The sequence below is a fragment of the Telopea speciosissima genome, chromosome 11 (genome assembly GCF_018873765.1).
Source record: "Telopea speciosissima isolate NSW1024214 ecotype Mountain lineage chromosome 11, Tspe_v1, whole genome shotgun sequence".
NCBI classification, from domain to species: domain Eukaryota; kingdom Viridiplantae; phylum Streptophyta; class Magnoliopsida; order Proteales; family Proteaceae; genus Telopea; species Telopea speciosissima.
The window spans coordinates 29,587,518-29,610,573 of record NC_057926.1 but is presented as its reverse complement, the minus strand read 5'-3'; the positions used below and the strand labels follow the sequence as shown (position 1 = coordinate 29,610,573).

Below are 23,056 nucleotides of genomic sequence, written 5' to 3'. Positions count from 1 at the left end.
TCATAGAAGATCAACAGCAGCAAGGTGGTCGGCCCTCGCTAAGCAGTGTCGTCCCATCCCCAGGGCCAAAGAACTCCCCCTCCACGGCTAAGTGGGAGTAATAAGCGAGATGAGCGAGGACATCGTCGAAGCCCGAGGGCCGCAAAGGACTCGGTGATGGCGAAGGACCGAGGAGGCACCAAGACCGACATGAAGAGCCCCGAGGGCAACGCGTTGCAAGGGAAGGAGAGGATTCTCGTCGCAGCCCCCGGCGACGAAGTCCACTTCGTCGGAGAGATGGACGAAGGAGCCCACATGAGTCTGACTACAGAAATGACGGGCGAGTAAGGAGAAGTGATGCTGGCCGAGCTGAACATAATGGCAGGCCTCATCAGCACGAGCAAGAGGATCAAGTTAGCCGACCTCATCAGGATGAGCTGGCCGACCAGAACGACCAACTTCAGCAAGAAAAAGTGCAAGACCCCATCCGAGCTGAGGAGCAAAATGGCCGAGCTCCAGATTTTGAAATGGAGAAAAAGCTAAGGGAGCTGGCCGAGCAAGTTGAAGGGCTTAAGAAACAAGCAACCCTGGATGCTTACTCACTGGTCGGGCGTCACCCCTATCCCCCTGAGATCATGACAGCACCGCTTCCAGTAGGGTTCAAACCACCTCCTTTTGATCGGTATGATGGGACCATCGACCCGACCGACCACATCAACTACTTCAACACAATGATGACCATGTACGACGGGACCGAGATTGTATCTTGTCGAGTTTTCCCCTCATCCCTAAAAGGTGCGGCAACTTCTTGGTTCTCTTGGCTACCGCCGAACTCTAGCACAAGCTTTGCCCAACTTTGTCGAGCCTTCGTCACGCATTTCCAAAGTAGCATGAAGCATAAGAAGACGACAGTGAACCTCCTCAGCGTGAAGCAGAGGTCGGATAAGTCGATCCGGTCGTACGTCTCCCGGTTCAGCAAAGAATCCCTGGATGTTAGGGACCTATATGAGGCCATAGCTCACACCACGATGAGCAATGGACTTGCACATGAGGACCTGATCAAGGATCTGGCTCAAAAACCGACCAAAAGTATGGTCGAGCTCCTTGACAGGTGTAACGAGTTCTCAAACATGGAAGATGTTCTCCAAGCACGCAAAGGGAATGAGAGCAAAAGTGAGACGAAGAGGTCATCCACTGGCGACCGAAAAGATGAGAAGAGGACCCGTACTGATCGCCGAGCTGAGAGGACTGACCGAGCTCGAAGTCCCGACTACACTCCCTTGAATACGTCGCGGAAGGAGATCCTGATGCAAATTCAAGACGGTGGATACATCCGCCGACCTCGCCCAATGCAAGCCGGCTCGTCTCGAAACCCGAACAAGTATTGCCTGTTCCATAAGGATAATGGTCACGACACTGAAGACTGCTATCAGCTAAAACGAGAAATTGAAGAGCTGATCAAAGTAGGGCATTTGAAGAAGTATATTAAAGGCAACCGGGAGGAAAGGGGCAGTCGTCGAGGCGACGACCGCGACCAGAGGAAAACCGAACCTAGGTCAGATGGTCGTCGAGCTGACCGAGACGAGGGTAAAGCCCGAGTCAACAAAAAAGATGAGGAGGCCGGGCCGAGCACTGACAAAGGAGCTCCCATTTACACCATCCTTGGAGGACCTGGACAAGAATCTACCCGAAGGCCAAGGCAAACGCGCGGTTCGTCGGAGTCACCGAGATGCCCACCAAGAAGCTCAAGCCGGCAGCGACGATCTCCTTCACCGAGGCCGACCTAGAAGGTATAAGTTTGCCTCATGATGATGCTTTGGTGGTACAGGTGGAAATTACGAGGAGACCCGTTCATCGGGTATTGGTCGACACGGACGCGTCGGTAGACCTCATGTTACTCGCTGCGTATCTACAGTTTGACTGCGGAGATGAGGCGCCCAAGCTAGAGGGCACCTCACTTCACGGGTTCTCGGGAGCCGTCGCCACCATCAAAGGCTCAATCGACCTTCTGGTCACGATCGGATAAGCTTCATGTCAAGCGACGATCCAAGTCAAATTCATGATAGTACGGTCGGTTGTGGCTTTCAACGCCATACTCGGTCGCCCATCATTGATCGCTCTCCAAGCCATCATCTCGCCGACGCACTTGAAGATGAAGTTCCCTACTGAGAACGATATCGGCGAGGTCCGAGGCGACCAGAAGAAAGCGCGGGAGTGCTATGCTGCTTTTGTCAAGCAAAACAATGGCAATGTCTGAGGAATGACAATATGCGTCGAGCGCCTCCCTGAGGATCGGTGGGATGAGCACACCGAAAGGAGAGGACGACCTGTGGAAGACCAGACACCCTTCCCCCTTAGCGAGGAAGACCCAACAAAAGTGGTCCAGCTCGGATCATTGCTGAGCGAGGATCAAAGGAATCAGCTCGAAAGCTTCTTAAAGGCGAATGCCGATGTCTTCGCCTGGTCGACCGCCGACATGCCCGGCATACCTTGACATATTGCTGAGCACCGACTCCATGTGGATCCGAGCCGAAAGCCGATCCAGCAGAAGAGAAGGAACTACACCCTTGATCGGCAAGCCGCGAACAAAGAGTAGGTGGAGAAGCTCCGCCGATCAGGGTTCATCCGAGAAAAAAATTTCCCGACCTGGTTGGCTAACGTCATCATGGTCCCTAAGCCGAACAGGAAGTGGAGAACGTGTGTCGACTACACCAACCTCAACAAGGCTTGTCCGAAAGACGAGTACCCGCTACCTAGGATCGACTTCTTGATCGACGCCACGACAGGGCACGAGATGCTGAGCTTCATGGACGCATATTCTGGTTACAACCAAATCATGATGCATGAGGAGGATGAGCCATACACGGCATTCTGAACTGACCAAAAAAATTTTTGTTACAAGGTCATGTCGTTTGGATTGAAAAACGCCGGAGCAACATACCAGCGGCTCGTGAACTATATATTTCGCGAGCAGATCGAAAGAAACATGGAAGTCTACGTGAACGACATGTTAGTAAAGAGCTTGAAGGCCAAGCACCACTTGGCAGACCTGGAAGAAGCCTTTGGCGTGTTGAGGAAGAACCAAATGAAGTTGAACCCCGCCAAGTGTGCATTAAGTGCGACCTCAGGAAAGTTCCTCGGCTTCATGGTCTCTGTCAGAGGCATCGAAGCCAATCCGACAAAAATCAAGGCCATCCAAGAGATGAGCCCTCCAAGGACGATCCGATAAGTACAAAGGCTAAACGGGCAAGTGGCGACATTGGCACGATTCATGTCGAGGTCGAGCGACAAGTGTCTGTCGTTCTTCAAGGCCCTCAAGAACATCCGAAACCCGAAGGACTTCGTCTGATCGGACGAGTGCCAACAAGTTTTTGAAGAGCTGAAGAAATATTGGGAGAACCCACCTCTTCTCAGTCGACCCGAGCCAAAAGAGGAGCTTCAAGTTTACTTAGCCGCTACCCCAGTGGCGACAGTGCGATGTTGGTTAGGGAAGAAGGCCGAGCTCAGAAACCCATATACTACATCAACCATGTTCTTGTCGATGCCGAGACAAGATACTCCAAGTTTGAGAATGTAGCATTCGCTCTTGTCACAGCCGCAAGAAAGTTAAGGCCATACTTTCAAGCTCATCCGATCGCGGTGCTGATCGACCAGCCTCTCAAGAAAATATTATGCAAACCCGACGTATCAGGTCAGTTGATCACCTGGGCGGTCAAGCTGAGTGAGTACGATATAAGCTATAGCTCGAGGACCGCGATAAAAGGACAAGCCATTGCCGACTTTATTGTCGAGTGGATAGCGCCCGACCTCGAAGTCGAGGAAGAAAAAACAGCAGAAGAGGTTGGGCCTAAGGCCGACCCGACCTGGACCATGAATGTCGACGGCTAGAGCAACTCCGGAGGAAGCAGAGCTGGGCTGATCCTGGTGAGCCCCAAGGGGTTTCGGATTCAATATGTTCTAAGGTTCAAATTCCCCGCCTCGAACAATGAGGCCGAGTATGAAGCCCTCCTAGCCGGACTTCGAGTCAGCAAGGCAATTGGCATAAAGCGGTTGAAGGTGCGAGGAGACTCCCAACTCGTGGTCAACCAGGTCAACGGAGACTATGAGGCAAAAGATGAAAGGATGATAGCTTACCTGAGCCGAGCACGAGATCTGATCTCCGAGCTCGAGCACTTTGAGATGACCCAAATACCGAGAATAGAGAATATCGCGGCTGACTCCCTGTCAAAGTTGGCCGAGGCCGACCTCCAATATCTGAGCCGATCAGTGTACATAGAGATCTTGGAGAAGCCATCCATACAAGAAGAAAGCGTAAAGCACATTGAAGAGGACGGGCCGACCTGGATGGACCCCATTGTCAACTACTTGGAGAATGACCAGCTTCCGGAGAACCAAGACGAAGCAAGAAAAGTCAAGATCCGAGCTACCAAGTACACCATGATCGACGGAGTGCTCTACAAAAGAGCAATCTCAGCACCCCTTCTCCGATGCCTCAGACCGAAGGCAGCCGAGTACACCTTGGCCGAGGTGCATGAAGGAATATGTGGGAGTTACATGGGTGGCCGAACTCTGGCATACAAGATACTTCGGCAAGGATTCTATTGGCCAAGAATGCAAGAAGAGGCCATGAGGTATGTGAAGACATGCAAGAAGTGCCAGCTGTTTGCACCGATTCCGAGCCGACCAGCAACAAAGCTGACCACAATGCTGAGCCCAGTCCCTTTCGCTATGTGGGGGATGGATATTCTCGGAAATTTCACACCGGCGTTGGGAAACAAAAAGTACGTGGTGGTGGCGATCGATTACTTCACTAAGTGGGTCGAGGCCGAGCCCCTGTCAACTATCACCGAGAAGAACATGGAGAAGTTCTTCCGAGATAAGGTCATCTACCGGTTTGGACTACCAAAAGTGCTCATCACAGATAATGGCACGTAATTCAACAACCCAACCTTCCGAGAGTTCTGCGAGCACTTCTATATTGACTTCCGACCAGTCTTAGTAGCTCATCCACAAGCAAATAGACAAGTAGAAGTGTCCAATCGAACACTACTCGTCGGCATCAAGAGATGGTTGGATGAGGCCAAAGGAAGATGGGTGGAAGAGCTCCCAAGTGTCCTATGGGCATATAGGACCACTGTAAGAACACCCATCGGGGAGAGCCCTTTTCGGCTAGCATACGGGACCGAGGCCCTCACCCCAGTCGATGTCATGGCATCGTCATACCGAGTGCTCAATTTTGAGGAGAAGACCTATGAAGATGGGCTGAGAGCCAACCTTGATTTCCTCGACGAAGTTCGAGAAAATGCCTTACTTCGAAACACAACATACCAACAGAGGACGACGAAGTACTATGACTCAAGGGTAAAAGATCGGCACTTCCGTCAAGGGGACCTCGTCCTCAAAAAGCTTAGCGCATCCCAGCCAAGGCAGTAAGGAAAGTTAGCACCAAATTGGGAAGGCCCGTACATAGTCTCCAAGCAAATTCGCCCAGGGACGTATCGCTTGCAGACTCCGGGTGGCAAGAAGGTACCGAGACCTTGGAACTCGAAAAATTTGAAGAAATTTTTTTAGTAATTTTCTTAAGTATCCTGCTCGGCAAGGTTTATGACGAGCATATTTGTATTTGGCTTCGGCCCCGACGTTTGATTCAATAAAACAAAGTCTTTTTCCACTACTTGGCGTATTTGCAAGCTACAAAATCAAAGTCATAAGACCGGTCCTCATAGACCTAGCAGACCTTAAAGACCGACCCTCATAGGTCGGCAACCAAGTCGTAAAACCGGTCCTCATCGACCTGGCCGACCTCAAAGATCGACCGTCATTGGTCGGCAACGAAGTCGTAAGACCTGTCCTCATAGACTTGGCCGACCTCAAAGACTGACCCTCATAGGTCACAACCAAGTCGTAAGACCGACCCTCGTAGGTCGGCAATCAAGTCATAAGACCAGCCCGCAAAGACTGGCCGACGTCTGAACCAACAAGAGCAAACTCTCCTTATGGCCTAGTTGAACAAAGTCTAAAACTAAGCTAAGGCATTACGCTCAGCCATGGAGGTTGCTCGGCCACACAGCCACTTATGTGGTAGCCGACCTGAGCTGACCGCTGGGGAAAGCAAGTTAATTAACCAAGGCGAAAGTCATCCTGACCTCAGACATGGCGTGGCCGAACCGACGATCCGGTAAAGCATAGCTAAAAATAGCGAAGTCCATAAGCTCGGCTAATAGAACGGGTCGTCAGCTCGGCCACAACATCAAATGAAACAACATACACAAGGAAAAGAAGGCTAAAATTGTCGAGCTAAAACACTTAGACAAATTTTGAAAAAAAGATATTTTCATTCATTACAAGCCGACTGCTCGGCCAGGTTACAAAAGTGGGCAGTTCGGCCCAGCAAAAAAAAATAATTACATTTCACTCCCCTCGGCCGCGGTCTTAGAAGCGACCTCGGCGACCTCCACGGTAGTGTGCTCGGCAAGGAGGTCTTGGGGCTCAGCGCCAAGGGCGAGGGGGTCGGCCTGCGTGGGTCCTCAGTTGGCAGAGCCTACGTGACCTCGGCGCCCTCCTCATCTCCCAAATCCTCAGCCAAAGTGGTCGCATCATCGTCAAAGCACGAGAAATTGAGATTGGGATAGGCGGCCTTGATCTCGGCCAAGAGTTCAGCCCGGCCTGCCTCAAAACCATCAGCATAAAGTGGTTTCCTGATCTCATGGCATATGTCAGCATACTCCTTGGATAGGAGGTAGTCGTTGATCACCTCGTCCCGAGCCAGAGCCAGGTCCTCCTTAGCCTTCTCCCTCGCCTCGTCGAGCTGAGCCTGCAGAGCCTTAACTTTCTCCTTCTGCCTGGTCACCGAGGCCTTAGAGCTCTTCACCTCAGCCTCGGCGGTAGTGAGCTTCTCTTGAGTCTCCCGACGCCTCTGAATGGCCTCCTGAGCATCCTGGTTGGCCTTTTTACACTGGACGCCCAGGGAGTGGTTCTCGGTCAAGAGCCGCTCAAAACGGAGCATAGTCTCCACTGCCTTGGCGAAGCCCTGCAAGAAAGCATCTGAACAAAGGTCAGGTCGAACTCCACAGGTCGGATCTAGTCACAAGAGCCGAACAGAAAACTCACCATGTTAAAGTCCTGAAACGGAGTGGAGAGGAGGTCGGGGTCGGACAGCGCCTCGAGCTTCTCCCTGTCGGTCGGGAGCCGACCCGCGTCCAACCATTCCTTGGCATGCGCAGTCGATGTCAGAGCTGAGTCCCCTGGGAATAGGCGCCAGGTCGGCCTCAGCGGAATATTGTTGGCCGAGGCCCTCCCCAAGACGTATCGGGAGATGTCGGGAGGTGAGGCCACAGGCGGAAGACCACCACTCGTCAGATTGAGCGAGAGCTTCTAGCGTTTGATGTCCCTCAGCGGACTCCTCTCGCCTTTCTGACCTTTTTCCTTCCTTGGAGACCCCGCTGGGTCCATACTCTTATCAGCCTCAAGGCCAACCACGGCGTCTGACGGGCTCGGCATCGCAGCCTTGCCTTTGGGGGCCTTGGAGGACTCACCCCAGGACTTCTTCTCGACGTTTTTTCTCCTCCTCTCCACAATTGTCTCGGCCCTGAGCCGAGCCGTGTCCATTGGTGGAATGTGGCCGACCACTGCAAGAAAGACAGAACGTTAGAAGCATATCAAAAAAGAAAGAAAACTAAATAAAGGGGTCAGCTCGGGCAACAGAAACTGGCTCAGCTCGGGCTCCTACCAGGGGTCATATGCCACCTTTGGAGGAACCCCTCGTCCTGAAGCTGGAGGACGTTGAAGGGCTGACGCTGGGGGATCAGGTCAGGGGCAATACCCTGTTGACGTAGTTCAAGTGGATCTCCTTCCACGGCTCGGAGAGGGCTGGCTGTTTGGAATGGAAGCAAAGAAAAAACGAGGCTTCCAAAATTTATTGAAGCTCGGCGTGCCGACCAAAAACTTGTGGCCGCCCAGGGCCGCACTCTTCCCAGTTCGGCGGGTGAAATAGTATCACTCCTTCTCTGGCGACTTCTTCAAGAAAAAGAGTCGAGAGAAAAGCGCTACGCTTGCACCTCGACCCATCTCGCAAAACAGGGCGTAGAAGCCATACACGGTCAGCCAGGAGTTCGGCACCAGCTGACCTGGAGATAGGTGGAAGTGGTCCAAGATCTGGTCCACCAAGTCGAGCACGGGGAGCCTAAACGCGTACTTCAAGGGCAGCTCGTACAAAGCCACCTCGCCGGGCCTAGTATAGCAGGCCATCTCCCCTGGGTTGGGAGCTTGGAGCTGGATGTTCTCGGGGATGGCGTAGATCGTCCTGAGGCGGTTGAGGTCGGCATCCGTGATCGTGCTCGGGACGGTGCCGACACTCCCTTCTTCGGGTTCAGGGGCGTCAGCGAACGAGCTGACGGAACCGACCCCCACTTTTGAAGAACTGTCCTCACTTGACTCCTCATCATCGGACGAGGACGACCCGGAGCTCTCAGCTCGGTCTTCGAGAATTGGTTGGGCCTCGAGGCCGGACTCCAGAGGCAACGGAAGCTCGGCAACATTGGCCTAACAAGGCTCCCCTACACCGGGCTCATCCGAAGTCGAGCCCAAGAAGTCTATTGTGGGAGAACGAGTTGGGAGCTCTCGGCTTGGACTCGCGCCCTCTGCCGCCTCGGCGAACAGCTCGCCCATATGACTACTACCAACTGACATACTGGGCGGAGAGGACTTACTGGTTGAAGAATAGCTGAAGACAGGCTGTACACGAACGAAGCAAAAGCCGAGCTGAGCACGAATTGGAAAGCAATGAACACTGTGCAGTTGAGAAATCCGAGCTAGCCGAGCAGTCAACAACTTGAAACAGTGAAAAATGAAGGAGGAAGGGTCGCCTATTTATAACCTCAGGGCCTAAGCGATCCAACGATCGAGGAGAGTTTAGCAAAAATCAACGGTCCAGATCAAAGGACGATTCAAATTCCCGAGCCTGCCATAATGACTCTGCTGACGTGGCACTGACGCCCAACTGTCAGACCGTACAATGTCAAATCACCGACCAAATGAGCTCGGCTCGGCCACAAGAAGGTTTCAGACGAGCGGACCAAGAAACTTCACTCATCAGTACCGAGCCGATCACTGATGAGTGGGGGGCCTGTGATACAACATAAAATCACCTCACCAGTCAGAAACTGCCACGTGGCCGAGCCGAGGTCAGTCCAAGAACCGAGCCGAGCTCAGCGGAAGACCGGGCCAACCCGATCCTCGATAAATCTTGCTGCTTGGCCGGGCTCACCAAGCACCACCCAAGTCAACCGCAGACACCGAGCCGAACTCACATGGGTAAGATGAGGTCGAGCTCTTAGGCCGAGCTCTGAGGCCGATCTCTTAGGTCGAGCCCTCTGCCAAAGCCATCGTAGCGGCTCGCCGAGAACTCAACCGAGCATTGAGTGCACAGCACGACGACAGATCAATGCTGACCCAAAGATCTCCCCATCACGGCTGAGCTGCACACCCGCCGACCCCATGGTCCGAGCCTACATAGGTCGACCCCGATTGGAGCACCATAGCGCGGTCGAGCTCACACAACTAAATGATGACCCTCAGGTCATACAAGCCGAGGCCGAGCTCTCCACGAAGGCTACCATAACACCCCACCGGAGATCACGGTGCCACGTCAGCACCACCCGAGAATCATGGGATAATAATCGAGTCACGATCTCATCACGATACCGAAGCACACTCACATTAGGACTCTTACCTTAACAAGAGTTCGACCCTGAAAGAAACTCTCCACTCCACTCCGCTCTGCGGGGAAGAGCCTTACCAAACAAGGACTCTTATCATACTAGGACTCCTCCAACCGCCTCATCTCCCTCTATAAATACTAAGGTACGGAGCTCTATTGCTCATCTTACTTTCACTAGCTGTTACGCTGTCGCATTGGAAACCTGACTTGAGCGTCGGAGATTCCTAGGCCGGAGCCACACCAGTTCTCTTACGCTCACTCAATTTTTTGCAGGTTCATCCGTGGGCGAACCGGGCACCAGAGATTTCCACATGCAACACCTTGACAACAGGTTTCTTCTCTGTCCAACTCCTCCTTCCTTCGCCGGTCAGAAAACAAACATCCTCTCCGACAGTGGTTAGGTTAGGTCTGCAAATCTCTTTTGAAACCTTGAGAGAGAGAAATCATCGACAGCGGTGAAAGGGAAAATAAAAGAAAATCAAGGTGAAATCGAATTTCTCTTGAGATTTTATAATCCAAGAAAACCCATCGAGGCTCCGATGAGAAAGAAGATGGAGGTTTTTTTTTTTTTTTTTTTAATGAAACCTGCAAAAGAGGTTCCAAATAGTTTCGATGCGTTTGAGATCAAAACGGTACGTTTATACCGACTTGGGTTCTTAATCGTTTTCTTGTAATGATTTTTATTTGGGTTTTAAATCTAAAACTGTAGATCTGAGTTTTCCATTTTTTTATATTCGCCCTCCTTCGTTCTTCGCCGAGGGTTTCAGGGGTGGAGTTGGGAGGACGAACATGGGATGGAGAGAGAAAGGGATGGGAAAGAGAGAAAGGGATGGGAAAGGGATGGGAAAGCATCGTTTGGGGCGAAGATTGTGTGAGAACTACCATAACAGCAGAGGGGAAAAAATTGCAGCGGCTGATTAGCCTGATTAGCCACGGCGATGGAGTGGGGGTGGGGGAAAAAATTGCAGTGGTGGTGAGTTGCGGGAAAACAGAGGAGGTGGGTTTGCAGCTTGTAGGGGAGGGAGATTGAACAGGGGGCAGGGGTGACAGGGAAGTTTGCAGCGGTGTTTGAGAGAGAGAAAGAGAAACAGAGTGTGTGTGAGAGAGAGAATTATCCATCGCCACCTCCGCCAGTGAGGTTTCGGAACTCGGCGAGGCACAATTGGTTCCGGCGGCAGCACGATCTCAGCACCACCTCCATCAGCGAGGTTTAGTATAGGTTTTTCCCCGTTCGCTCCTCCCATCTCCGCCGTCCCTGTGTATTGTCGGTGGAGATTGAGTTTTTTTTTTCCGTTTAGTTGGAAGATGGAATTTAGGTTAGCCAGTTACAGGTAAAATATTAAACGGGTAGGATTTTACATTAGAAATCAACGGATGAGATTTCAGGTGTTGCGTTTATTGTTGCGTTTAAGCTACTTTACCAGACGCGCTGCGACTTTGTCTCTTTTAAATATTATAAATCTTTCTTCTTAAAGGGCAAAAAGTCCCAGCGCGAATGGGAAAGTAGGATAAACGCACCGTTAAAACGCAACTGTTAAATCTTAACCGTTGAATAAGTAAACTTAAATCTAAACCATCGATTAAATAACCGGCAACCGGCTCTCTAACCAATTAGCGTTCCATTCTCTCTCCTCTCACAACGCTGCAAACCATCAGTCCGACAATTCTCCGATGGCTTTCTATCTCTCCGACAATCAGCTCAAGATTACAGGCGAAGGGCGATGACTCGATTCTCCACTGATTGCAGGCCTTAACATCACCAAGCATCAACAACCGAGTGAGATTTGAAGTTTCTAAACTCAAACTCCATTATCCCTCTCATATAAAATAAAAAAAAACAACTCCATCTTCCCACCGACAATACACAGGGAGCGTGGAGGTGGGAGGAGCGAAGGGAGCGTTGTTGCAGATGGGTTGGGGGAGTTGCAGAGGGTGGGCGATGGTATTCTGTGAAGAAGAAGGGTCCTTCATTACCGGCCCTTCACCGTTCCTCTCCTCTGCGACGGCGATTTCCTCTCTTCTGGTTGCAATCGCTCATGCCTTCGATAAAAACCTCTGATTTGGGGGTTTTAATCTTCTCGGTTCCATTTCTTAGGCTGCTAACCTGCGATTTGTACCCTGGTGTTGATAAGTTTGGTACCATTTTTAGGCTGCTAACCTGGATATGAAGTATAAACAGGAGGATATAAGACCTGGGTTTGTGGTAGTAATTTACCATGGGATCCGATATCCGAGGATTTGATTCGAGTGTTTCTCACAGAAGTTGAAGAAAGAGACAGTCCCCAATTTTTTCATTCTCGCTTCCAAAATCATTCTCTTTGATTTTCAATCCAGAGAAATCAAAGAAGAAATAAAAGAGGAAAAAGAAGTCAAAGAAGAAAATCAATCCATCCTCTGCTGAAATGGCTGAAGCTCAATCGATCCTAGTTCAAGTGTGTCTACATATGCTTCTCATTCTTGAATTAATGCTTGCTCAAGGTTTACCACCCACCACAGATGTACTCTCTTATGGTCACTTTACTGGCTTCTCAACGACTTTTGGCATTGGAGGTAGGTATTCTCAGCTCAAGACACAGGCGCTTGTTGGGTTTTCTTTGTTACTATGATTGCGTTGTTGAAGGTAGAAAAATTGCAGAGGGCGACAAAATAGAACAAGAAGAAGAAGCAACATAATTAATTGATTCAGCTCCCCCACCCCTCCCCTTTCTATTTTTCTGTTTTGTCTCTGAAACTTAGCTCGAGACTCTATTTCATTTTCCACCATTTCTCGTTATCTTTCCAGTACAAAAGAGAAAATAATGACGGAGGTTCCGATGTTAACATGGACGACTCGAGAAAGAAGAAAGAGATTGAGAGAGAGGATTTTGAAGATTTGCAAGTGCCGCCGGCGCGGAGTCGTCTCCGAGAGTTGCAGTAAGAGGAAAAAAAGACGAAACCTGCTCTTACGGTTACCGGGTTGATGGTTTTATTTATTCAACGGTTACGATTAAAAGGTTAAAAAATAAATGGCTCAGATTAAGCTGTTGCGCTTAACGTTGAGTTTAAGAAACACCCACTTAGCGCTACGTAGGGGTGTCAATTCCAGGCCCGGCCCAGTAGGCCTGATCGAGCCCGCCCGGTTAAAGTCCGGTCCGGCCCGGCCCGATTACTAAGCATGTCGGGCTTAAGCCCGACATGTTTAATAATTGGGCGATCCCAGTGTGGGGTCCTAGCCCGTCCGACGCCCGATTGGACCAATCGATTCCAGGCCCGACCTAGATCAATCGGTTACAGCCCGACCCTTTAACTTATAAACTTCCCCCCCTCTTCCTTCCAAAATTTTTGTTTTTGTTTGTTTATTTGTTGGTCTTTGCCATTTATTGGTAAGATACACTAACGTAGGTGAAATGAGACTTAGTTTTTAGTTTTAAATCTTACTTTCGGTGTTGTGCTGCAAATTTTTTTCCCTCTACTTTGTTAGATGTGCCTTCTATTCGGTGTTGAGCTGCTATTTTTTTCTTCTCTACTTACTTTATTAGATGTGTTTCTATTCGGTGTTGTGTTACTATTTTAGTTGGGATAAACTTTATTTGACTTTAAGTTGAGGTGTACCATGACTGTCCAACGGTGTGATGGTTTGAACTTAAAATTCTGGTTGCCTGTCAATTAGTAAACCCACACCGTTTAGAGACCGTTTAGAGTTAAAAGGCTCATTATTCCGTTTTGGGCCCAGTTTAGGTCCTTTTACCCCGAATAAGGCTGCCCTGATTAAAGACCGAACATCGATCGATCGAAATGAAACCGTACCATGTCCGCCTAAGGTAAACTCGAATGCCTAAACGGTCGGACACGGTGCAGCTTGTAAAATTGGTGAGGCTCGGCTAGGCCGGATCAAAATCGACTGAGCCCAACCGGTTGACACCCCTAGCACTACGACTGCGCACTCATCTTTAAAAACAAAAATTTGCTTTCACTAATTGAAAAGCTGACGTGGTAGCCTCCTGTTTAACGTACGAATTCGTTGCTAAACAACATAGTATTGCCACGTGGCAAGAAATTGCTTTTACTAATTGAGCCAACGTGGTAGCCTCCTGTTTTACGTACGAATTCGTTGCAAAACACCTTAGTATTACCATGTGGCCTCTTTTACCAAAAAACAAAACCACGTGGCTTAATGGACCATCATTCCGACCAAATTATCATTTAGTCCTGAGATCGTGGTGATTAACGTCATTGGAGAGGTTTTACCAAAAAAAAAACGTCATTGGGGAGGAACTGTACTCAATTATAATTACATAACATTGTGGCCATGTAGCTTTGATAATACTCTTATATTGTTTTTTAATATTCATTTTGGAAAGCAGTTTTTTGTCCGAGAATATGGTTTACGCCAGCATTTTCATGTGTCTGTCTTTCTCCTCCTTAAAACAAGGGATAGAGCTGTCTTTTCATATAGGGATAAGGGTGTCAAACGGTTTGGTTTCGGTTCTGTTCCATGACTTGAGGGTGTGACCCGAAACCAAATCGAAAATCGAGTTGGTTCTGGGATCACCAACCGAATCCGAACCTGCTCGGTTCGGTTCGATTACGGTTCTAATTTGGTTTTCAAATACGGTTTCAATTCGGGTCTAATTCGGTTTCGGGTTATGGTTCTAATTCGGTTGCACACTTGAAGAGTTGAAGTTGAAGAGTTGAAAAAAGAAATTGAGAAAAGGAAATAGAGAAAACCTGGAAAGTGGAATATGAAAAGTCGTTAGGTTAGATGGTTACCAAAAATATAAATAAAATTCATAGAGTTTTTTATTTAACTCTATGAAAAGTGGCATATAAATTTCATCCCATTGGATAGTTACCTAAAAAACAATGAAAACATAAGAAAGTGAAATATTTAAAGTCATTTGGTTAGATATGGTCACCAAAAAATTTAAAAGATATATGGCTTTGGATTAAGTGGTTTATTCGGTTTAGTTTCAGTTAAAATCGACGGGTCTTGGCATGAAATCGAAATCGAACCGAACCGAATTAGAATACCATATATCATAACCGAAACCAAATCGAACTAATTCGGTTCGGCTCGGCTCGGTTTAGGATTCGATTCTTGGTTTTGGTTTGGTTTTGACACCCTTATATAGGGACGAGAGAGATAGACTCATGGGAGTGCTGGCGTAGGCCACACTTTCATTGAGAGGGATACACGTTACAGACTTGTATTGATATTTTACATGTGAAACTAATAATAGGTTGCAAAACAATATATTTAATGAGGAGAGAGAAAATAAAGGTCCATATGTTTAATGAAGAAAGAGGGAGAGAGGCTATGAGAGGGAAGTACATACTAACGTTTCAATACTGAACTGTTAACAAAAAAAACATGATTAACAAGTCATTACTAGACTATACTCCATTTTTTTCGTTTTGCAAAAATTCGTACTTTTATTATGACAAGTAGAAAAGTTTTAAGTCTTGCATTTTCATCCTGCTATTTTTTATAAGAGAAATTAAAAAAGCTCATATCACTTCAAACATCAACCAAAATCTATTAAAAACAAACTAATTAGGAATAACTTAGATTAAAAAAAATGACAGCCAAACTCATCTAAAGGTAACCTCCTTAAACTAATTATCAATAGCTTAATTTGCAAAAGCATAAAAAAGACCAACTATTCTTTTGTATACCTTCCTAAAAGAAGAAGATTCCTTCTTCTTTGAAATGAGGAATCTTTAGAGTTGAGACTTGACTAATATAAATTATAAATATTATTAAATAAGAGAAGTGAGTAAGGCATTGGTGTTTGGTTCACGAGGTATTGTTTTTTTGTTTACAAGGAATCTAACATATTCTTGTCATCTATAGCTTATATGGTACAATGTACATGCTTTAGTAAATGCTACCTTTAATGCCCATCTTAGTCTTCAACGATTAGTTTTATCGTACATATTAAAATAAATATATTGAAAATGATATATGACTCGTTCATGACTAGGTTCGACTTGTTCAACTCATCAAGTTTTGTGAAAGACGAATCGAGTCACAAAACCTGGTTTTCCAGTAATGGCTAGGAGAGCTTTTGGCCAGATTTTTGAGGCTCTCTTTTTTTAATAGGTAAAATAGACTCCCTTTGACTATTGTTTAAAGCACTTGTGGGAACCACTAACCTAACTTTTGCACTTGAAATTGGATATCGTTATTGAGACTTGGTGTCCAAGTTATTGAGAATCATTATTTCATTTGTATACAAACCTTCAAAGAGACTTTAGTTGAGTTTTCAATTTGTTCGTTTTGGCTTTTGAACCATGTAACTGTATCATCTCAAATCTAGAGTGTAGTAAAGTTGTTAGTGGCGAGCCTATGAAACCACTAGGTTTGACTGTGAGCGCAAACACTTGAGTTATTGTTAAACTTAGAAAAACAATTATGAAGGTTTAATCAATACCATTGAGAAACTAATCGATCAGTGAAATATCCAAGAGTGAGATCTCTTGATAGTAGATGTAGGGAAGTTGCCAAATCACTCTAACTATGAGTCATCTTGTCTCTTTCCATCCTCAGTCATACCCAATCCACCGCTCTCCTGGGCTGCTCGATCCAAAGTGCAACCACTAGTGGAGCTGAAGGTTCAAAGAGAAAGAGGGAAGAGGTTTAAGTTTAGTATCTCATATTGTTACAATCAAGTTACCCAAGCGTCAAACATCTTCTGAATGCTTTCTCTGTGATCAAATTGGACGTTGAAGATGATAAAGTGGACACGAGTTTTAATGATATTGTCAAAGATAGAGGAAGTTCAACTTAAAGCAGGTTAGGCAAATTAAATTTTGGGGGTTTGCCATTGATTTCTTTAACCATGTCTTTTTGAGTGAATGGTAGAAGGAAACATGTGTCATATTTGGTTTGATTTTGGGTGATACCGATCTGATCCCGATACCGAGATTATGAACCACACTTTTTGATGCTTCCGTGCATATTTCCATTGGCTCTGCATTGGCACAGGGACCACGCTGCCTTTCAGTGAACTCTTTAGTATTCTCGCTTTTATAGGGGCAGGACATTCATTTTGCCCCATGTGTCATGCGACACTCTGTTTCACTGCTCTTTTCTGGTCCTTCTGAAGCGAACCAGGCAGACAGGCACACAGACACCAAAAAAACATAAATACAAATGGAAAAAAAAAACAGGAAGAGTGACAAACAAGAAATCGTCCAAAGACTCAAGCAAAGACTCTCTCTACCCAAACTCTCCAAACCAAGAGTCTGAGTCTCCCAAACCCAACCTAACAGAACACACTCTTCTTGGACTCCCGACTCACCATTGAAGGAGGACATCTTTCGAGCAGTCTATGCCTTCCTTTGGTATGTACATATTTAATTCCTCTCTATCTCTTGTGTTCCTGATCTGAGGTTGGGGTTTCAAAAGGGAAGCGTCTTCCCTCATTTATCTTGTCGGAATCAGTACCAGAGGAGCTCTCGTTACATAAGCTCAAAGATTTAGTTTTGTAGGAAGGATGACCTTATGTATCCTTATATAGACATGAGCATATTTTGGCTTGTTCCCCAATTTTGCTTGCTACGGTTTATCGAAGGACTTAACCAAGTTTGTGCACAGGAAAGTCAACTGCAATTGACCTGTAGGGTGTAAGTTTAAGGCATTCATTAGGCCTGTCATGAGGATTGCCTTTAATATGTTTTCAGGAGCTCATATGTCTTCAACTATGTAGTAATAGTTTTCTAGTTCTTACAAAATAAAGTACTTTAATTTCCTGAGTTAAAGTACTTGTTAGAACTTTTATCATACTTGTTAGGCAAATTAGCATTCCATTAATCACAGAGGTTTAGGGATTACCTGAACCAAATGGAATCGCAGCAGAAGGGATGATTGAATGCGGCTTGCAGTTACAAGCAGATCACAAACATGAACAATCTCGAAAGGTTTCTCCACGAAGAAGAACTCCACACTACAAAACCCTAGGCAACGATGGAAACCCTAGGATAACACAGAACTTCAAAGAGAGGGAGAGAGTTTCAAATTGTGTTCATCTCCTAGGGTTTGAGCCAAATAACATATTTATAGGCTAAACCCCTAGAGCTCCCTCCACTAATCCGATTCCCTCTGGGAATCTAAAACCAAGGGATAAGAAGGGGGGAAGGAATCGATCACTTAAGTGATCGTTCCTCCCTCTCTCAACTTGGGCCTGCAATCAGCCCCCACATGTGGGCGATCAAGTTGGGCCCAAAGCCCATATTTTATTACATCTCCCACTCGCCCACATAGGGCGCATAAATTTAATTATGCATTCAAGTTTCTCTTATTCCGTGTTTATCCTTCATACATTCAATGGGGCGTGCGACCTGACGAGATGGTACAAGGTAGGAGTACTATATCAAACTTCCATCTAGCCAACATAGTACATCACTCTCAAAAGTCCCGAAATACCCCAAACCATCACTTACACCCGATCTAACACTCTCGACCCCTCATGATGAGCAGTGTTAATCCTTGGTATGTAATGTACTCATGACTGCGTCGATCACAAATACGACGCGTCGCCCGGGCAATGAGTCACATAACAAAGGTGTAACTTCCATTGGTTTTCCTTGAGCCCCTCATGTCAATCCAAATATCCCCAACAGCTTTCCCAATCGCTTCCCGCTGGACCGCATCATCCATGGTCCTAAGGAGAACGTCAAAGTAGCGTCATTGGGTGTCTTTTTCATGACATCGTCTCAGGTAATAAGGGTATTGTGGGATCAATATAATCCACGTGGCTCACATAGTGATGAAGCAGGGATCCATTCGGTCACTCTCATAATCGGTCGATATAAGCATATGCAGTATGATGTGCATGCTATGGCGTAACTCCCACTAGGGTGGGCATGTCACTCGCAATAAATAAACGCCATACAGATCTTAGTCTAGTCGCTTCTCTAAGCGCCTAACCTGAGTCTCTAGCGCAGTCACCAGAACCTCACATCTGGCTTCTAACAGGCTACTTGGAAGTGTGGTGTCTTCTAAGTTGGACCAAGTAAAGGTCTCATCTTAGCTCTAACTAAGGCGCCATAGAGCACACATGCTCATGGGCTCATCTCGCTTGCTACACCCCAACGTCGAGGCAAATCACCCATGTGAGTGGGTCGATTCTAAGCCTGGTGACATCTTTACAAACAATGAATGTATACACACAAGATTACTCAAACAAATATATGCTCATCAATAAATGTAAGAGAAATACAGATAAATGTCCATCACAAATAAAGTGTTCTCAAAGCAAATACATATCAGATCCGCCTGAGTCCCAAGTTTCTAACGTTAGCTAGGAAAACATCTCTGGCAATGGGCTTAGTCAATGGATCAGCCAACATATTGCCAGTGGAGATATGCTGTAGAACCACTTCACCTCGTGCTACCATGTCTCGAATGTAGTGATACAATATGTCAATGTGCTTGGCTCTACCATGGAACTTGGGGTCCTTCGCAAATGCAAGCGCTACCGTGCTGTCACAGTGTATAAGCACAGCGTCGTCTGAGTGAGCAGAAACACTAAGTCTCTGCAAGAACCTCCTGAGCCAAACTGCCTCCTGTACTATTACCGAACATGCGACGTATTCTGACTCCATCGTGGATAGGGCGATGCAGGTCTGCTTCTTGCTACTCCAAGTGACAGCCCCGCCTCCCAGGACAAACGCATACCCCGAAGTAGACTTGCGCTCGTCTCTATCACTAGCCCAATTAGCATCACTATAGCCTCTCAGTCTCAAGTCTGAACCACTGAAGGTGAGCGAGAGGTCTGCAGTGCCACGTAGGTATCGAAGTATCCTCTTTATTGCCTGCCAATGAGCTAGCCCTGGGTTACTCTGGTAATGGCTCACCATGCCAACGACAAAGCAAATATTTGGACGCATGCACATCATCGCATACATCAGACTGGCTATTGCCGCTGCATAGGGTATTTTGGACATTTGGTTTCTCTCTTCATCACTCTTAGGGCAGTGGTATTGGAGTGTCAATGGGTTTCGAGTTGCTCATATGGAACCGCTCCAGGACTTTTTTTATGTAAGTCTCTTAAGATAAATTAAGAAGTCTTCTAGTGCGATCCCTCATAATCTTCATGCCCAACACAAAGTTGGCCTCACCCATGTCTTTCATCTCATAAGTAGAGGACAACCACTCTTTAGTAGCGACAATCATTCCAATGTCATTCCCAGCCAATAAGATGTCGTCAACATACAATGATAGGATAAGAAACCCTGCCTTGGACCGTTTAACATACACACAGTGGTCCTCTTCAATCATGTCAAAACCCGCAGTGGTAATGGCATGGTGAAATCTAATGTACCACTGCCTGGACGATTGCTTAAGGCCATAGATGAAACGTTTGAGACGGCATACTTTGCGCTCATGTCCCTTCTTCTCAAAGCCCACAAGCTGAGCCATAAAGATCTCCTTGTCCAGTTCTCCATTGAGAAAAGCAGTTTTAACGTCCATTTGGTAGAGTTACAAATCCAACTTTGTGACAATGGCTAGAATGAGGCGTATTGAGGCCATTCTCACCACAGGGGAGAACGTCTCATCATAGTCTATACCCTCCTTTTGAGTATATCCTTTCGCCACAAGACGTGCCTTATACTTGTCAATTGATCCATCTGCCTTTCGCTTGACCTTTAGATCGACTTGTTCCCGATGGCCTTGCGCCTAGGTGGAAGATCAACTAACTCCCAGACTTGGTTCTTACTCATAGAACTCAACTCATCTTTCATAGCAGCTTGCCACATTTCCTTAGCTGGAGAAGAGAGCGCCTCACTCACTGAGGCTGGCTCATCCTCATCCCTCGGGACACAAACGAGGACAGCGTCCCCTTCAATCTCAAAATGATGTCAGGGAACTTGTCCACGTGCGCTCTTATGCCCAAAGTGTTCTTGACCTGCGGGTTGTGCGCTTTCATTAGGTAGCGCACTCCCACTGAGCTGATGATCACTCTCACCCTCTCTAGCGATCTCATGATGAGTGTTTAATTCCTCACCCTCGCCAAGAGTAGGTGAGACGCTTTCATCAGTCTCTATCTCAATGAGATCAAGGTATCTGCATGCGTCACTGATGCTAGGGAAATCGGTCTCAAGAAAATCCACATCGCGGGACTCACTCTCTGTCATTCCTCCATCCTGATGTTCACCGTACACTACATAGCCTTTTGAGGTATCAGAATATCTTATAAAGGTACTCTTTTTATCTCTAGGGCCAAGTTTCCCAAACTTATGGGAGGTACTATGAACATATCCTGCACATCCCCATGGTCGCATATGCCCCAAAGTGGGCTTTGTGCCTTTCCACAATTCATAGGGAGTGGAGGGAACTGACTGTAATGGCACGTAGTTAAGGACGTAGGCGACGGTCAACATAGCATCCCCCCAGAAAGATATTGGGAGGTTGGTCTGTGCCATCATCGATCTAACCATATCTAAAAGCGTTCTATTCCTCCGCTCTGCTACACCAGTTTGCTGTGGAGTGTGGAGAATAGTCAACTGCCTAGTGATTCCTTTTTCCTTACACATCTCTTTAAATTGATCAGACAAATACTCGCGTCCTTGGTCAATGCGCAGAGTTTTTAACCTCTTGCCTTGCTGATTCTCAACCTCTGCTACAAAGCGTTTGAAGCAATCTAGCACTTCGTAGTGGTGAGCGATCAGATACACATAACCATATCGCGAATAATCATCGATAAAGGTGAGGGACGCCCCTTTCACTTGGTCGACTTCCACTAGAAGTCTAGACCGAATAGAAAAGGGGAGGGGTCGATCACTTAAGTGACTTAAGTGACTGACTCCTCCGGAGCTCGGGTCTCGCGCGGCCAGCCCCTTGTGGGCGCACAAATTGGGCCCAACCCATTTACGTTTACATCTCACAGGGCACATAATTTTAATTATGCATGCAAGCTTTAAACAAGGCTGTACCGCAATGGGGGAATCACATGTTTCTTTATTAACAAAGTAGCCTTGGGCGATCTCCAATACACATGGGAAAAATATGGGACAATTTGGGGCAAAACCCTATCTCCCATTTTTCTCCCATGGATCTCACAAAATGGTTTCACACTAATAGGGGGTTACACATGACATAAATAAAATACCCCCAAAACGAAAAACCCTACAGGGGAGATCCATTTGATGGGGTCCACAAGAACAAATCATAAACAATACATATATCAAATTACATGAATAATAAACATATGATTTATCCTTAGATCAAGAAACCATATAATAATCAACTCAATAACAATCCCCAAAAACGGCCCACAACCATACATATAATTCCATTAAGGAAAAATGGTAAGGGGGTGGGTGAAAGGATTCCCACTTCACCCATCTCCTTCCCCCAAAAACCCTAAAAAATAAATCCTTAAAAAAAATATCTGAAATTGCCTTTCTTTTTTTTTTTTTTAAATATCCGTAGAGCTGGCCGCTATGCCAACAGCAATGTGGCACACAACTGCGGCAGCCGCAGGCCACGGCATGCTGCTGCCGCTGCTATGAGCACAAACCGACAAATGCAAAAAAGGGAAAACAAAAGAATTGCAGTTTTTAAAAAACTTTTTAAAAAAGACTTGTCATCATTATTGTAATCATGTATTTTTTTTTATAAAAAAACCATGACATCATCATGTTAATGATTTCGTTTTTTTTTTTTACTCTGTTTCTTTCTTCTTTCTTTCCTCTTCCTCTTCACTTTCAGATCGATTGCAGCAACCACACTTGGCCACTGCCAAGCATGGCTGCTGCCACCTTTCATCGTTTTTTTTTTTTTTTTTTTTTTTTTTTTTAACACCCACCTACTGCCAAAAAAAAAAACAAGCACAATTGGAACGATTGCAGCGGCCGTGCTTGGCCATTGCCGAGCATGGCCGCTGCCCATTCAACGTTCCCCTTTTTTTTTTTAATTAAAAGAAATTGCAGCTGGGTGCAGCACGCCAAGGTTGCTGCCAAGGAGGGACGATCGATAGGCGAAGGGGAAGAAGAAAAAAACTTGCGAACAACAAGCCCTAATCGGCTCTGATGCCACTGTTAGGAAAATTAGCATTCCATTAATCACAGAGGTTTAGGGATTACCTGAACCGAATGGAATCGTAGCGGAAGGGATGATCGAATGCGGCTTGCAGTTACGAGCAAATCACGAACACAAACAATCTCGAAAGGTTTCTCCATGAAGAAGAACTCCACACCACAAAACCCTAGGCAACGATGGAAATCCTAGGATAACACAGAACTGCAAAGAGAGGGAGAGAGTTTCAAATTGTGTTCATCTCTTAGGGTTTGAGTCAAATAACTTATTTATAGGCTAAACCCCTAGGGCTCCCCCACTAATCTGATTCCCTCTGGGAATCTAAAACAAGGGAT

The 23,056-nt window shown here is 46.7% G+C and overlaps 1 protein-coding gene and 1 pseudogene across 1 annotated transcript; one reads left to right on the top strand and one right to left on the bottom strand.

The window, feature by feature from the left end:
* Window positions 1–7,635, bottom strand: part of LOC122644935 — a 28,877-nt pseudogene extending 21,242 nt beyond the window's left edge.
* LOC122644934 lies at window positions 157–1,899 on the top strand. The gene is made up of 3 exons (XM_043838295.1): window positions 157–323; window positions 365–1,689; window positions 1,808–1,899. Exons 1-3 carry the CDS (start codon window positions 157–159, stop codon window positions 1,897–1,899), a joined length of 1,584 nt encoding a protein of 527 aa, XP_043694230.1.
* Window positions 7,636–23,056: the final 15,421 nt, after the last annotated feature.

Excerpts from the sequence above, each read along its gene's own strand:
- LOC122644934 (XM_043838295.1), top strand. The coding sequence starts at position 157 with ATGGCGAAGGACCGAGGAGGCACCAAGACCGACATGAAGAGCCCCGAG. Across the intron at positions 324-364 it reads ACTACAGAAATGACGGGCGA|GCCTCATCAGCACGAGCAAG; the intron begins GTAAGGAGAAGT and ends ACATAATGGCAG. Across the intron at positions 1,690-1,807 it reads AAGGCCAAGGCAAACGCGCG|GTGGAAATTACGAGGAGACC; the intron begins GTTCGTCGGAGT and ends TTGGTGGTACAG.